At 39.1% G+C, this 18001-nt stretch overlaps 1 protein-coding gene across 1 annotated transcript in view; it reads right to left on the minus strand.

Annotated features, from left to right (window-relative positions):
• The window catches only part of TCF25 (TCF25 ribosome quality control complex subunit), a 49309-nt gene that overhangs the window by 20062 nt on the left and 11246 nt on the right, over window positions 1-18001 (minus strand). Inside the window, 9 exon segments of the mRNA XM_020989106.2 lie at window positions 1055-1214; window positions 4401-4506; window positions 4796-4888; window positions 5477-5570; window positions 7727-7826; window positions 11336-11466; window positions 13165-13247; window positions 15388-15453; window positions 17278-17402. Coding sequence (XP_020844765.1) covers window positions 1055-1214; window positions 4401-4506; window positions 4796-4888; window positions 5477-5570; window positions 7727-7826; window positions 11336-11466; window positions 13165-13247; window positions 15388-15453; window positions 17278-17402 — 958 coding nt within the window.

Consider the following 18001-nt stretch of genomic DNA (forward strand, 5'->3'; position numbering starts at 1 on the left):
TTGGAAACTGAAGACATGCTCATCAATTGGGGAATGGCTAAACAAGCGATAGTGTATGAATTGTGACAGCCAAGGCAAGAGGGGCTGTGGGAATACAGACCTATTTATACACCACTGGTGAAACCGTGAATTGGCATGGTCATTCTGGAAAGCAGTTTGGAACTACACACGAAAAATTACCAACCATATATACCCTTTGACCCAGCAAAACACCTACTAGGATTATACTCCAATGAAATTAAAAAAAAAGAGGAAAATGTCTTATAGTTATAGTAGTTATTTTTGTGATGTGGATGCTTGTCAACTGGGGAATGGCTGCCCATATTATGGCAGATGAATGAAATGGAATACAGCTATGATGTAAGAAATGATAAATGTGACAGTTCTGGAGAAGCTTGGGAAACTTTGTATCACCTGATACGCAGTGAAGTGAGCAGAATCAGAACAATTTCTACTCTAACGTTATAAAAATGAATAATTTTGAAAGACAAAGATGAAGAATGTTACCTATTTCCTGACAGAGTGGTGATGAATAAAATATGCAGAAAGACACGTTTTTGGACATGGCCAATCTGGGAATTTCTTTTGCTTGACCGTGCATATTTGTTACAAGGGTTCTGTTTTTCTTTTTTGCCAGTAGGAAGGATGGGGAGGTGTGAAGAAGTAAAAAAAATGCTTAACTGAAAAAAAAATTAATGAAAAGGAAAAAAAAGGATATCATACCTTATTAAAGACTAGCTATACTGCTGAGGAATATGATCATGCTCAGAAAACCAAGTCTTTCAAATAATGATATATGACTCAACAGAATCAAAAGCCCAGCACATGCTTCTTTCCTGTGATCTCAGGATTCAGGAGGCACTGGCTTAAGGTTGCACCCAATAAGCCATGGGGTGGCTTTGCCTCTAAGGCTTTATATAAAGCAGCTATGAGTAGTTTCACAGGAACCCTGCTTGGAGCTTCCTGACTAGCGAGCTTAGCTTCCAGTGTGGCTCTTTGCCGGGCATGTTAGACAGGTACACCCCTTGCCTACCAAAGAGCTACCAAAACTTACCGCCAGGGAACATGATGAGTGCCTGCCGGATTAGGCGAGAGGCATTCTCCCTTGCAGAACTCAGTTCAACCTCTGGGAGATCATCTTGCTGACTGAGAAGAAAATATGCCAGTGGAACGGAGAAAGCAAAATTTGGGAGCTGGGACAAGTTTCGATGACTCTATAAACGATAAAGAAATGAGATTTTTGACTTGAAGGAGGAGAAGACAAATACACATTAAGCCAATAGTGGATTATGCTATTGTGGATCAGCCTCTTCAACAGACATGGGTAAGGGCTCCACACTGCTTAACAAAAACATTTTACTAGTCTGTTTTTACGATGAAAATAAACTTAACGGAAAAAATATCTTGCAACTGGGTACAAAAAAAATTTATACAAATATAGGCTATGGGAGACATGGCCAGATTGCAATTCACATGGAAAAGTTCTTAGACCTAAAAGGCAAGCACACTGTAAGTCACCTGTATGCCGTGGCTGCAAAAAATGTCAATCCAAGCTTAGGCTGCATTAAATAATGTCTAGTACTCAGAATGGGGGAGGTCATAATCCCCATTACTCGGTTCTGAGACACAAGTGGACTGTTAAACTATCCAGCTCTCAGCACTACATTTTAGGAAAAGCACTGTTAAGCAGCAATGCATTCAGAGAAAGATGACCAGGATGTGAAAGAACTTCCAACTAGCCAGCTAAATTCTGGTTGGACGAATTGGGACCATACAAGCTTGGAAAAAAACTAAGGATATGGTCACTGTCCTCAAATATTTTAAAGGTTGTTATTTAGAAGAAGGAATAGTTTGTTCTGTCTGGCCTTAGAAATAACTATAGGAAGGCATATTTTCACTCAATATATGAAAAACCTTCTTACCAAAAGCTACTGATTAACAAAAGGTACGAGCCACTTTAAGAGGGAGTCAAGTTCCCCATCACTAGAGATAATGTGGATAGCCTTTCAAAATGGGATGTTACACATTAATGTTTCAGGAAGGAGATGAACTAAATGACGTCTCAAATGCTTTCTAACTTCAAAAGCAGTTATCGTTCTCAGCCTTCACTCCTGCATGCTGTTTGTTTAATTCCTGGGAAAATGCCCAGAACTAGACATGCTAGGAACATCTACAAGTCTTAGGAATGCTATGGAGCCTACAGGATCGTGGAGGAGCGTGAGGAGATGAAGACTGGTTCAGAGGCAGGAAGAAGCATTATGCAAGCTTAACAGCTACAATGACAAAAACGGACAGCACATTATTTTCAAAAAAATACCCTGTAAGTATTATTATCACCTCCATTTTACAGATGGGAAACTGAGGCTCAGAGATGTGAAGTGATTTGCTTATGACGGGACGTGAACCCAGGTCCTTCTTGATCCCTGATTCCAGACCCAGCCCTCAAGCTATCACATACTCCCTAAACTGAGAAGCTATGTCAGTTATTGACAATTCAGCTGCTTAAGAAAACAAAGAAGGATTTTAAGAAGTGAAGGAAAGAGGAAGATAGAAGGAAGAAAAGAGAAAGAAAACAAATCCCATAGACAGGACGATGTGATCGCCTCTTTTCACTTGAGGAAGACATATGTAGCAAAATTATAGCCAATACATTGTCTAACAGACTCTAAAAAGATTCTGAAGGACTAGAAGAATGGACTGAATTTAACAAAACAAAATTTAAGAGTGAAAATGTGAAGTTCTGAGTTTGAAAGATCAATTCCATTAGCACAGTATGGGACAGCAGTTCCGGTGAAAAAGAATTTATGTGCCCTTTGTACAGTGAAATGTTTACGTTTGTTGATAAGTTTTTAAAGGGGGAATTTAAACTTTTTTGAAAGAATTAATAAATTTTAATTGATGGCCATCAAAAATGAGCAGTATGATATGGCTGTGAAAAAGGTTAATGCAATCTTCGGCTTTATTTAGTAAGTGGTGCCCAGAACAAGGAAGGGATCATCTCCACTACACTGTGCTTAAGTCAGAATGCACTCAAAGCACTGTATTTCTTCGAGGCACCACACTTTAAGGACTGACAAAATGAAGTATATCTGGGAAGGTAATGAGAATGGTAAAGGGACTGCAAAGCATGTCCTATGAAGACTAGTTGAAAGAACTGGGGATGATTAATCAGAGAAGAAAAGTTTAAGGGAGATATGATACCAGTCTTCACAGATATAGATATAGATAGATATAGATAGATATAGATCTATAGATCTATAGATCTATATCTATCTATATCTATCTATCTATCTATCTATCTATCTATCTATCTATCTATCTATCTATCTATCTATATATATATGTATGGCAATAATCAAGCAGTGGGATTAGATTTAATTCTGTGTTGTTCCAGAGAAGAGAATTCAGATTTGGTTAAAAAAAAATTGCAGTGAAATAGATGATTTTCACTCAACATGATAACCTTCAAGCAATGAGGGCTTTTTTTATTCCCCCCTTCCTTTCCTTCCTCCCTTCCTGGAGAAAACAAACAATTTTATTGTAATTACATATGTGAGGTCATGCAAAACATATTTTCATATTAGTCATGTTGCAAAAGGAAAAAATAATAAAAAATAAAGATAAAGAAATTATAAAAATCATGCTTTAATCTACATTCAGAGTTCTTTAGCTTTCTCTCTCTGGAAGTAGAGATTATTTTTCACCATGGGTCCTTTGGAATTTTCCTGAATTGTTGTCTTGATCACAGTAGCTAAGTCTTTCATAGTTGATCATCCTTACATTATTGCTATTACTGTGTATAATGTTCTCCTGCTTCTGTTCACTTCACTTTGCATCAGTTCACATAAATCTTCCCAGATCTTTCTGAAACCATCCTGCTTGGGGCTTCTTATAGCACAATAGCGTTCCATCATATTCACATAGCATAACTTGTTCAGCCATTCCCCAATTGATGGGCATCTCCTTGATTTCCAATTCTTTGCTACCACAAAAATGGCTGTTAAAAGTATTTTCATATTAATAGGTCTTTTCCTATATTCTTTGATCACTTTAGGATATAGACCTAGTAGCAGTGTTGCTAGATCAAAGAGTATATACAATTTTATAGCCCTTTGGGTGTAGTTCCAAATTGTTCTCCAGAATGGTTAGACTAGTTCACAACTCCACCAAGAGTGCATTAGAGTCCCAGTTTTTACACTTTCCCAATGAGGGCTTTTCAAAAATGAAATTAATTATTTTAAGAGTGAGTGAATTCCCTGACAATGACAATAGCAAAGTTGAGGCTAGAATGACCACGTCAAGAATGTTCCAAGGTCATTCACTCGTGGGGTTGAACTAGATGACCTCGCAAGTCCTCTCAAGAACTAACATTCCGCGATTCAAAAATTCTCACGACTCACCTCCCATTCCTGGAACATACGTATTAGGAACCCATAATCCCTGGCTCGTAACGCCAGCAAATCAATAATCAGCAACAAGCAGAGGGGGTCATTGTCTGGATCGAGGCTGAGAAGGGAAAATGAACAAAAGAAAGAAGCCGTTATGATCTTGGCACAAGAAAGTAACTTACAGTTGCAACAAAACTCACAAGTACAATTATTCAGCTCTTCCTTAGCAGGGTGAGTTCCTTCAACCATCTTAAATGAACAGATCACTGTACAGTCATTTTGAAGACACAAGATGTCTCATGACTCAAATGCGCTTACAGATTGGCATACACCTCCATATGGACTGAGCTGTTAATAGCTAGATGTCATAGCAAAGCAGCTTATGGAATCTAGTAACAGACATTTACCTTAGGATAAGTTTGCAGAATTCCAGGGCTGTTCGGGGACAGCCTCTCCTCTCCAGGAACATCATGTGCTTGAAGAGAACCAGGTAGAAAGCTCTAGATAAAGAAACAGGTTATGCAGACTGAGTTTCATTAAAGTTTTGGCCAAATAATTTAAGCTCTCAGATCCCATTTCCATCTAAAAACAAAACAAAACAAAACAGGGATAGTATTATCTGCTTTGTTTCCTTTCCATGGTTGTTGTGAAAATCAGATGAGCTAATGCATGTGAAAGGACAGTCAAAATTATCAAGGGTACAGAAATGTAAAGTATTCATTATTTCACACGTGTAAGGTAAAGCAAGTTACAGACTTTATATCATACAACAGGAAGTAAGGTTCTGATTTCTGACCCTCAAAAATTTCATTCTTTTTTTCCTTAGAAGTCTTGACTCCAGAATTTAAAAGCAAAGAAGCGAGGAAAGTCACTTATTACTTATGTAATACTGACCTTCACTTTTGGTTCTAGCAGAGTGAGCGATATGTTTAATATAGGGAGCAGTTCTGCCAGAACCTCTTGTGAATATACTCCGCAATGGGACAGATACACATTTTGTTCCAGACCTTCATGATCTAGAGATGTAGAGAGCTTTGGATCTAAGTTCGTGGAACAAAATCCAAACACAGAAATGAGAAGTCACCAACCTGTTCTCAGTTCTTCGATAATCTAGTCTGCAGGTTCCACTGGTGAGACTAAACAAAGGGTGAAATGCGCATTCCAAACTGTACAAAGCTCTCTCTAAAAACAAGAGAAATACTATTAGGACCCATTTTCATAATGTTCACCAAGTTAAAAAGTCCTTTGCAGCAAAGGTTAATTTGCTATACACACACACACGTAAAATTTTGCAAGCTACCACAATGTATAATCAGGAGCTAGAAAACTGAGATGCCTGTGTCTTACCCCTCACTTGCTAGTGACATTAAGACAGGACTTCTTTGGTACTCGTTTTATGATGGTAAAACCCAGTGGGATTCATCAATGCAATTCCCTTGGTGTGACTAAGGCAATTAAACTTAAATTTAATTTAACATCTGTTAGGTCACTGTTTTGTGCAAATCACTGTGCTAGGTGCTGCAAAGGACAACTGTCCCAGCCACCAAGGAGCTGAACTGGAGAAAACACTAGACAGATCAAGTACAATATTCTTTCTACTCTTATTCAATGATAATTGAGTATTACTGAGGAGGGAGAGAAACACCAGCTACTTAAGGGGTAAACAGGAGGCTTCATGGAGGAGCTGACATCGTAACTGAACTAGAAGAAAGGATTCTGACAGAGAGGAGAAGGAAGTACATTCCAGGCACGGCAGACTGTCACGTGACAGGAGACAGACTGCAGGGTAAGAAAAAGGCTAGCGCTCCAGTTTGACTGTAATGCTGCATTCCAAGGCTGGAGAGTTACGGAGGTGCCCGAGCATGGAGGGCTTTTAATGCCAGGCTAAGGAGTTTGCCTTTTATCCTGGAGGCAAAAGAAAGCCAATTAAAGTTTTTGAGATACAAACTGACCTATGCTTCAGGAAAGATTACTTTGGAAGCTACGTGGAAGATGGATTTGAAAAGGGTAGAGAATGGAGACATTTAGGAGTTATTACAACAATTCAGGGAAGAGAAAGGAAGTGTTGAACTAAGGTGAAGGTTATGTGAGTGAACAGAAGGGAATGGACATAACAGAATTTGCAAAGACTGAACAGGTTATGGTAATGGATGCTATGTGTGCGTCTAATGGGAGGATAGCAGTACTCTCAACAGAAATAAGGAAGTCCGGAGGAAGGGAATGTTTAGGAGAAAAGATGATGAGCTCTTTCTCAGACACGCTGAATTTGAGTCACTGAAAGGACATCAAAGTGGAGATGTCCAGTAGGCACTGAGATATAGGGCTGGAGACAAGAAGAGATATTAGAAGCCGCATAAAGAAATTTTTGGAGGGCAAGTAGGTAGCACAGCAGATAGAGCTCCCACCTTGGAGTCAGAAGGATCTGAGTTCAAATCCAACCTCCAACACTTGATACTTACTATTCGTGTGACCCTGGGCAAGTCACTTAACTCCAATTGCCTCACACACCCAAAAAAAAACAAAAGGAAGAAAAAGTAAAAAGAAAAGAAATTTGGGAGTCATCTACATAGAGATAATAACCAAATCCATTGGAATAAATAAGACCACTGAAAACAAACAGAGAAAATGGATGAGGACAGAGTCATAGGCAATTCACTCATGGTTATGGGACATGAGATGCCTGCTGATCAAGCCAAGAAGACTGAGAAGGAAAAGTCAAACAGGAAGAGGAAAACCAAGAGAGCAATGTCACAGCAGCAAAGAAAGAAAAATTTATCCTTAAGGTATGGTGGTAACTGGTGCTCAAGTTTCAGTGAAGATGAGGACTGAAAGAGGACTTTGGGATTCAGCAGTGAAAAGACCACAAATAACCTTTGAGAGAGTAGTTTCAGTACAGTGGTGGGATGAAAGACAGATCACATGGAGTTCAAAAGAGAATGGGGATGAGTAGATGCAATGAGTACGAACTATTTTTTAGGAGTATAGCAGTGAAAGGAAGGCTAGATATAGAGTGACAACTTCAGAGACTGATAGGATTAGGTTTCTTAAGGAATATTTTATTTGATTCAATAATTTCATCTAAAGTGCTAATAACTAGTAGCTCAAGACGTCAGAATAAGAGTACCTTAACCTGCTGTTCCATGTTGGCAAAAATAATCAGCACTGCCTGACATCTAACAAAACTACAAATTTAGAACCCACTTCTCTTGACACCAAAATGTTCTCAAAAGCATGAGGAAACAGAGAGATTTTTTTGCACACCAATCCAGGAATAAAAACTCACAATCTTCTTCTGCCCACACAAGGTGATACCTGTCCTAGTTATTGCTAACTTTTACCTATAAGATCACGAGCCATCTCCTGATCCTCCTGGAGTCGACATACATCACTGAGCTGGAGCAGTGAGTCTATGTGATAAGGATTTCCCTGGAGCAGAAGCTGAAAATACAGGGAAAAGAGATGGTTGACTATGACATCAAACAACATAATGCTTAATGCAACTGTTCTTCTTTGGAAATTAAGCCTTTGAGTGTACAAATAACATAAAAGCACTCAATTGATTCATATTTCTTTTACAGCATGTTTAAACTTTCTCACATAAGGGACTTCATTTGGAAATCAAAAAATACCTGATAGTATTTAGTATATATACTATATATAGTACATATATATAGTATATAGATAGCTATCTCTCCACCATGTACATCAGTCTATATGCCAGAAGAGGACTTGGTGTCCTGACCTGGTGTTAAGAGGATAATCACAGAATCTCTAAGTGGAAAGAGACTACAAAGGCAATCTAGGCCAACCCACATCTGAACAAGAACCCCCTTCTCCAATACATTCAACAAGCGGTCACCCAACTTTTGCCTGATGACCTCTATCGTGGGGAACAGCTTAATTCCAGAAGCAGTCCTTTCCATCTCTGGAAAACTCTTTAGCCCGCTCCTAGCTCTGACCTTTGTGGCCAAGAAGGTTTAATATCCTTTCTATCTATCAGCTTTTCAAATATCTGAATAAAGCTAACATGTTTGAAGCAAGTCTTCTCTTCCCGAGGCTAAGTATCCCGAGCTCCTTCAAATGATCCTCACATGTAACAATTTCAAGGCCTTTCACCGCAAACGGATTACCCTCTTCTGGATGCTTTCCAGTTTATCAGATAACGTTCCTCCTAAAATGTGGTGCTCAGAGCTCAACATAACATTACAGATATGATCTGATCAGAGAACTACCACATCCTCAGTCCTGGACATTCTGTCTCAATGCCATCAAAGATTATGTTAGCCTTTTTGGCTGTCGTATCATACCACTGTTTCATACTGAGCTTTCAGTGCACTAAAACTCACATAGCTGGTTCAAACTCCCTAGTTTATTACATCTCCCCTACCTTGTTCCTGTTGATTTTTTAATGTAAATGTAAGACTTTATTTTATTCTTATTAAATTTCATCTTATAAGACTTTGTTGCAAAGTTGCAGGCTGTCCAGATTTTTTTAGATCATTAATCTATCATCCACTGTGTTAGCTATGCCTCCGAGTGCCATCTCACTTGCAAATTTAAGAAGTATGCCATTTATATCTTTATTCAAGTCGCTGATAAAAATGTTAACCAGCACAGGGCCAACCATGACAATCTGGAAGCCTTCATTGGAAACCTTCCCCAAGCGGAAATTGAGCTATTCATGTTACTCTTTGGTTCAGCCATTCAGCCTGTTCTGAATTCACCTAACTGTGTTGTCTTTTAGCCCCACTGCTCCATTTTTCCTATAAGACTTGGCTAAAATTTAAGTAAACTATCCCTACAATACTGCCTTGATATACCAGGTTAGTAACCATGCCAAAAAAGGAAACAAAGATAGATAGACCTGACCTGTTCTGATGAAGTCATGTTGTTGCTTCATGTCTCCTTTTCAAGAGTATAACCACCCTTTCAATAGTAAGTACTAAAATTTTTCCACAAATCAAAAATCCAGCTCAATAGCCTATAGTCTATAGACTCTATTCTCTTTCCTTTTTAAAAAAAAACTAGATCAAAATCCAAGTTTTTCCAGTCCTTCTGCGCCATTCTTGTGTAATGTAACTTTTCAAAGATCTCCTACAGTGGTGCGGCAATCACAATGGCCAATTCTTTCACTAACTGGGATGTTCTTTTAGGCTTACTCACCTGAATCAATCAAAGACAGCTAAGTCCCCTCTTACTATCTAACTACTTCTTGTGGATATCAAGTCCCTATTATCCATTTTATCTTTCCTAATCCAAAGATCCTTCTTCTTAGAAAAATGAAAGTTGGCAAGCTCTGTCTCCTTTCTGTTGTCAGTCATGACTGTTCCAGGGGTAGCTAGGTGGCGCAGTTGATAAAGCACCAGACCTGGATTCAGGAGGACCTGAGTTCAATTCCAACCTCAGACATATAACACTTACTAGCTGTGTGACCCTGGGCAAGTCACTTAACCCCACTGCCTAGCCAAAAAAAAGAATTATGATTGTTCCATCAACCTGGGTCCTATAACTTACCCTCCTATATTCTTTTGCTCCCAATATAGGTTTAAAATTAAATCAAACGAAAAAACCCCCAAACCTTTGTTGTGCTTGGCTTTCTTTGCCAGCCTCAGCTTATTCTGAGCTAGAGTGCTCCTGAGGCTATTCTTACAACATCATTCCAGGACTTTAGAACCATCTTCTACTACCTGCCTTTGCCTCCATCTTCTGTACATCTTTTAAAAAATTGAAACTGTGTTACCTATACATTACATTAATTTCTTCAGATAGCTCCATTTCCTCATCAAAATTATTTTTTGCTACATTATTTAGACTTTCTTGAGAGACCCAATCCCTCCTAGGCTGACTTCCCTTGTAAAATGTCTGTCCACAGGAGTCTACCTATCCTTTTTCTGAACTTTCTGAAATTTGTTCTCTCTAGAATATAAGTGTGATTATATTTGGGCTTCTTCTCATCCTACCAAAAACCCTAAATTCACAAGGTTCCCAGAGACATGATTTGGACCAACTTTGGGGCCACACAGGGTTGGGGAACCTGCGGCCTCGAGGCCACATGTGCCCCTCTAGGTCCTCAAGTGTGGCACTCTGACTGAATCCAAACTTCACAGAACAAACTCCCTTAACAAAAGGATTTGTTCTGTAAAACTTGGACTCGGTCAAAAGGCCACAGCCAAGGACCTAGAAGGCCACAAGTTCCCCACCCTTGGGTCAGAGTACATAGATAGATATATTTCCTGGAGCTCAGAGCCAACTGGGCATCCAACAGTTCTTAAACCAGGCTGTATTTCTCATTGGCACATCTGCACTACAAGCAAGACTCTCTGCTGGTATTTATGAGCATGATAACTTGTCACGTGAAGAAAAGAAACAAGGACAGGGCACTGTTATATTTTCAATTTCAATCAATTCTGCTTCAAGAGTCCTAACTAGCACCTAATCAGCTTATAAGACCCGTCTAGAAAAAGAAATCACGTTGTAAAGAGATCTATCTTTAACAATGGTATGGGCCTGAGAGCGTGAGAAGTTTGTTGTTCATTTCAATTTTGTAATTTTTGTATACATATCACTTCAATTTCAGTCCGGAGTCTCAAATGTTCCTATAAAATTTAAGAAAATTGGACACGTTTCACAAAACTTCAATGCTATAGTTGTTCTACTAAAATGCTAAAAAAATGACTTTGCTTTCTTCTAAAGGAAAAGGTTTAAAAATAGAACAGCTGGTAGAGAGACCCTGTCTTTAAAGGTCATCTCACACTTATTTATATAATCATTTCCCATTTCCTCAGCTGAAAGGACTCACACAAAGGAGCTTTCTGATTTCTCACACTGGCTTGAAAGCTTGTTCTTTACTTTCTCCCCTTTGGCCATTGGGGTGTTACCACAACATGACAGCAGCCCAACAGAACAGACTGTACATTCAGAGTAGCCACACTCTCTTCAAAACATACCACAATATTATTTGGGTCCATGGACTCCACTGCATTTAGGAACTGGAACTGCACCTGCTGGTACTCTCGGTGGTGTTCAAATGTGAAGTGCTGAACTCCCCTTTTTGATTCCAGCACTCGCATTGTGATACCTAGAATTAGTTGAAAGTGTTATCAGTGAACCAAGCCAATCCTAGCCAGCTTCAGTAGGGTTATAATATCTCCGACACTCATGAAGTTACATATATTAAGTCAGCAACAAGGAATAGTGTTATGGTTAGTAAAAATTAATGAGCCTGCTTTTTCTTGAGGACTTAAAATTTACTGACAGAACTTTCCTTAATCTGTATTCTCAAATCTAAATTTCCAAATTCCAGGATTTCAATGCTCGTTTTAGAAAAAATATAAAAGTTAAAGCCACAGCTAAATCCTTTCCTAAAACATTACCAACTTAATTTAAACTGGTTTACTCTAGATATATAGAATAATTTACTCCCTTAGATGTATATAACCTGCTTTAGAAAAAACAAACAACACTAGTGGTGGTACTTTGAAATACAGCAAATGGGTCTGATTCAGAAACCTGAATATAATACTAACGGCACTGGACTGCTTTAGAAACAGTGTGTGCAAGGTTGCTGGAGGATGGGAACATCAATGCTCACATTTTAATACACGCTAGCATCCCAAAATTATATCCATGTGACATTAGGCTAAAATGAACATGTAACCTACGGACAGCCTTGAAGGGGGAAGCCATGGAAGAAGTGTAACCAAATGGGAGAGGACCATGGAATGGGACACAGGCAGCACCACCCTCTTTGCCTTGGGGTGACAGTTTGGATGGTACAGCTTTACGAGTTTTAGTCTTCTTAAGTAAAGTGGGGGAAAAGGCATCTTCTCCTCTCCTGTTCTATCAAGGATAGTGTCGGATGGGTGTCAACAGCTCGATTTTCATAAGCAAATTAAACTGTCAACTGGTACTTACAAATCCTAACTCTTCTGACCAACCTGAAAAAATCCAGCTTTGGCCTGCCCATATGAACCAACATCTCCTCACAAGTGATGCCCTGGTTGGACAGCTTAACCCAAGTCACTATTATCACCTGGACCCCACAAAGACCAAATAACTGTCCCAATACTACAGATATTGCTTGCAGCTCAAAAAAGATATTCCTTGCTAAGGATATAAGAAGGCTGGAGGATATGATAAATGGGGAGAAAACCCCCAAACTGCCCACAGTTATAACTTGTCCTAGGGACAAACACGGACATGAAGCTCCTACACAATCATGCTAAATTCACTATATATCAAATGAAACTGAACTGATTCCTATGTTGCAAAATTCCAAAGAAAAAAAGGTTAATTTTTAAAAACAAAACCTTGTTTCAGGTGGTATTTGGAAAAGTAAATACAGGGCTAGGATTAACCATAAATTTGTGCTTTAAAAGCTATTAAATTTAATAGCTATATACCAAGCATACTTCAAAATATTGTTTATTCCCCAACACTAATGTATCTGTTGCCAAAAAACATCAAGGACTTCCTTGCCTTCCCCTCCCCTTCTCCTCCACGATGCAGCAGATAAAACTCTGGACAAGAAAAGCTGCGTGCTCATTCCAGCACTCTCATTTACTAGCTATGTGACCACTGGAAAATTACTTCAATGAGTCTATTTCCTCCCCTATAAAACAGGAATAATGGTTCTTGCCAAACTCAAAGGACTGCTATGAAGATGTTACAAAACTATGTATAACAAGCATGGCCCCAAAGAAAACGTATATAATGATACTGACAATGACCACAGCCGGCACAAGACCCCATCACCATATCCTGATGAAGCCCCCACCTGTTTTGCTATAGCGGGGCCAGGTGCTCTTCGGTGTGGTCAGCCATGTGCTTCGGTGGTACTGACGCTGTCTCTGCCGAGGTCTGTGGATTAAAAAATATAGAATATGCTTTATCTTTGGGGACAAATTCCTTCAGTTATCTAATCACTGGTGAATATGTAAAAAATTAAGAATTCTTCCACATTACAAGTTGCAATACTACAGACACAAAGCTTTGTGATCTCTATAGAGTTTCCCTTAAAAATGATACTAGTGTTTTAAAGCTTAGAACTTAGAAGTAGGAACAAAACCCCAAGTTGTTTTAAGAGGTTAAATCAAGTGAAATGTTGAAGAGGTAAACAGGAAAGAGAAATCATAAGAGACTTATTAAGGCTGAACTGTTTACATTCCTGCATGGAAAGATGATATTTATAAATCATGAGACCTTTGTCAGTATTAGGGTAGTGGGAGGGGAAAAAATGATAGATAGATAGATAGATAGATAGATAGATAGATAGATAGATAGATAGATAGATAGATAGATGATAGAGGGCACAGGGTGAGTTGAAGATGAAGGGGTGATATCTGGAGATTAAAATTAAGGTGTGAGAGAAGATTATACTAGGAGAAGGAGAAAGGGAGAGGTAGAATGGGGTACATTATCTCGCATAAAACAGACAAGAAAAGGTTCTTACAGTGGAGAGGAAACAGGGGAAGGTGAGAGGAAATGAGGGATTCTATTCTCATAGGATTTGGCTTAAGGAGTGAATAACATACACACTCAATTGGGTATGGAAATCTGTCTTACCCTACAGGAAACTAGGGGAGGAAGGGGACAAGACAGCAGGGGGATGACAGAGAGAAGGGCAGATTGGGAAAGGGGTAGTCAGAAGCAAGTACTTCTGAGGAGGGACAGGGTCAAAAGAAATAGAATAAATGGAGGGGGCAGGATAGGCTTAAGGGAAACAGAGTTAGTTTTTCACAACATGTCTACTATGGAAGTGCTTTGCATAACCGCACATGTATGGCCTGTATTGACTTGCTTGCCTTTTCAATGAGGGTGGGTGGGGTGGGAAGAAGGAAGAAAATTTGGAACCCAAAGTTTTAAAAACACATGTTTAAAAAATTATTTTTCCACATGCAACTGGGAAATAAGAAATACAGGAAATGAGGTACAGAAATCTATCCTGCCCTACAGGAAAATAGAAGGGGAAGGGGATTAGAGAAGGGAGGGGGAAGAGATAGAAGGGAGGGCAGACTAGGGGAAGGGGTATTCAGAATGCATGCCATCTTGGAGTGGGGGGGGGCAAGATGGGGTTAAAATTTGGAATTCAAAATCTTTTGGAAGTAAATGTTGAAAACTAAAAATAAATAAATTTATATTATAAAAAAAAAAACCAAGTGAAATGTTGATGTCAAACACAGAAGCCAAGTATGGAGCAAAGAGACCAGAATGAGGAGAGAATCTGGGCTCAAAGCCCAGCTCTGCTCCCTGATGGTCTGGGTGACCTTAGGTAAGTCACATTACCCCTTTGGGTCTCAGTTTCCTTGTCTGTAAAACAAGAGGACACTACATGATCTCTGAGGTTCTTTCTGATCTAAACATGATTTGATTCCCTATATATCTCTGATCTGACTGTCTCTAGCAAGATAGAATATGGAGTGCCCCAAAAGTTGTGGTGCAGTTTTAAGCTATTAAGCTGTGTCCGATAAGCAATTGAAGTTTAACCTGCACTAAGACTTCTGAGACACCCTGTAGCATTTGCCTCATTCGATATGGCCAAAAAAAATCACACCCTGGATGTGATTTTCTATTAATTTTTAATAGTCTTAGGTCTAATTCTAATTTCAAATTGCCAACGCTCCTAAGGTTTAACCAAATAAATAAAAACTAGTCTTGTACCCATGTTGGGCACTTTATGCTTTACTGATGGATCAAGTCTCAGAATGACTAACAGTCGATAATAACACAGAGTCTAAAAACATGAGTTGGGAAAAATGAGATACACATTTTCACTTCAAAAAGAAGTTTAGAGCAAAGTCCAACTACTTCTAAGGACCTTCATATAGTAACACCAAGGATTTCAACCATTCTCTATAACTTTACTTACTTTTCCAAAATTAAATAAGAGAATACTCTTCCTTAGTATCCACAGCATACTTCTGAAATGCTACAATTTCTCATCAACAGCTGTTCTAAATACTATTAAAGGAGTTCAGTTGATATCAAGCTTTGTTCTCACCTCTGATCTCCAAGGACAGCTCGAGCTCCAAAATACCTTTTCAACTCTGTCTCTGGATTCAAGTGTCTAGGGAATTAAAAAGAAAAGACTGTAACAAACAAAACCAGAATTTTTTTACAAGTGAGAACTCCAAACAACAATAGAACAATGAGAATCGTGGCCTTAAAATGACAAATGGTCAACAATAAGCGATCCTGTTCATTTTGTAGTCTGAGCTACTGCCCTCTACAGGGCCAGCCACATAGTCAGGCCAGGCACATGCTTCAGGGAAAACACCACAATGACAGCTTCTATAGGACTTCCATTGTGTTGCGGAGGTATGTGACTTGCAGACCTCTCAAAAGCAGATCACCTGTCCAATTGTTAAAGATGTCTTTCACACCTTTAAAAGAGTGGCAGGCTAGCAGGACAAAGTACATCTCTACCAGTTAAACAAGATGACAAGAGTAAGCTAAACAAGCCCATCTACTCCAAGCTGGAGAGATGGGAAAATAAGAGAAGAGAGCTGAGCTCTGTATCCAAGCACTGGTCCAAAGATCAGTATCAGTGTGCACACTTCTACAAGTTAAACTAGCTATTTGCACCTTAAGAATGCCCTGTAGTGGCTGCAGGAATAAGCTATAAACCTACAGTTCAGAGAAGACAAGGCAGTCGTGCCAAACAACAACACTGTTCCAAATTCTTCCCTTACAAAGAGAGCAGGGGAGAGGAAGGCAGGAGGATGTGCACTAAGACAGAAGGAAGTGAGAGATATTGCCTAGGGAAAGCAGAAGGAAATTCATGAAGGCAAATGAGATGTAAATAGCATATTAGAGTTAAAAAAGACTGAAGATATTTTTGCTAAATTATTTTAGTTACAAAGGAGGGTTTAAGCTGGAGGAGGAGAGGGATCCCCTGAACCCCCTCATAAAAAAAAACCCACTGGTATCAAGACAAAAAGCATCACAAAAAAAAAAAAGAAAGAAAAAGGAAAAAAAATGCTGTGAAATTATAATGCCCAAGCTTGGCCCCAAAAAGGAGATATGAGACGGTTATCTCCCTAACTGTACAGGTGGGGGGGATGTAGAACACTGCATCTGATGGCAGACTCTGGCCAGTTTTGCCTAATTGTTTTCTCCTTCTTTATTCACAACTCTCTGGGAGGGGGGCTTTGGAAGAACAGATTGGGAAATATAGGTGATGTAAAAACCAGTGATACCAACAACATTCTAACTTTTTTTAAAAGTACTTAAAAAAACTGTGTAATCAAAACCTTTCCCAAGGTTATGTATGGGGTAAATAAGGCTCAGGAAATGTCACATACCTTACTGAAGTCCTGACAACTACTTAATGGCAGAACCAGGGTTTGATGAGAAGATCTTCACTCCCAGTTCAGGGTTCTTTCCCCTATACCATGTGGGACCAACCAAACCTCCTCTGTTCTAGGAATCCAAGCCACTAAAGTCACAGCCTAGAGGGTCTCCAGACACTCTGGACTAAAGAATAACTGCAGGAATTAGCCAACAGAGAGGTTTGCTAACTCGTAAAAGTCCAAATGAAACAGGTACTCACCCCAAACATGTTGGGTAACTGTCTGTTTTCCTATGAGAGTGAGTAGATCAGAAGAACTTGAAAATTAAGAGTCATGTGATTTAATATGCCCCCTCTGCCAGCAGGGTATTAGAATAAGGAATTTAGAATAAGGAAGAAAAGAATAACAGTTGATTAATTTCATCTGAAATGAAGAACCATATTTTATAGTAACAGCTTTCAAGAAACATCTTGAAGAGTTAAACAAAATAAATCTAACACTCGCCAAGGAATATTTTCCCTGCTAGAACAACAGATGGGCTCAATGTTCCAGCAAAGCCTCAATGGGGGGAAAAAAAAACTCCACCATTAGTCCGTTACCTGTGTTCAACATAGAGAAGAGGCCGACTCTCCATGATGACACTGCTATGAGACTGATTTGAGAGACCATTGGTAACTTCAATTTTCTCTAAAATGCTGTCAATATCCTCCAGACCATCATCTTCCTGAAAACACCAAAAAGATTCAAGATAGAGGAACCATCTAAGTAATTCTTTTTTAAACTTTATCACAAGAACCACTCAACACATTAGTTATCAAGTGTTTTTGTTTCATTGTTTGTTTTTTAAAGAGGAAAAACCAGGTAAACAGGTTTGGGATGTGGACTGTGCAAACATAAAATTAAAACTGTAATGCCAGGAGAGAGAAAATCATTCCTAGAATCCCATGGGTCAAGAGCATTAATTTGAAATGCATTTGTTGACAATAAACTGAACACAAAAAAATGATTTCCACTTGCTACTGAATCTCTAAGTTAACAGAAGAGTAAACAACAGAGGGTGTACAGTTCACATGAGCAGTGAGAACTACTGATATTAGAGAACTGGTCAACTACTGTATAACACAGGCTGGAAAAGGAAAAAAAAGAGGCAGTCGAGTAAGAGGATTCTTGATTTTCCCAAAGAAACACATGAAACAAGGAGAACAAACCTTGTTAAGCAATTTTTTTTCCTCTTTCAGAATTATCTAAATCATACTACTAACGAGGCCTCCTGCCAGAGCACTGCCTCAGAGCCTCGGAGCCAGGCCCCAAGACTTCTCCAGT

The sequence above is a fragment of the Phascolarctos cinereus genome, unplaced genomic scaffold, assembly GCF_003287225.1.
Source record: "Phascolarctos cinereus isolate Bilbo 61053 unplaced genomic scaffold, phaCin_HiC Scaffold_2;HRSCAF=192, whole genome shotgun sequence".
Lineage (NCBI taxonomy): Eukaryota > Metazoa > Chordata > Mammalia > Diprotodontia > Phascolarctidae > Phascolarctos > Phascolarctos cinereus.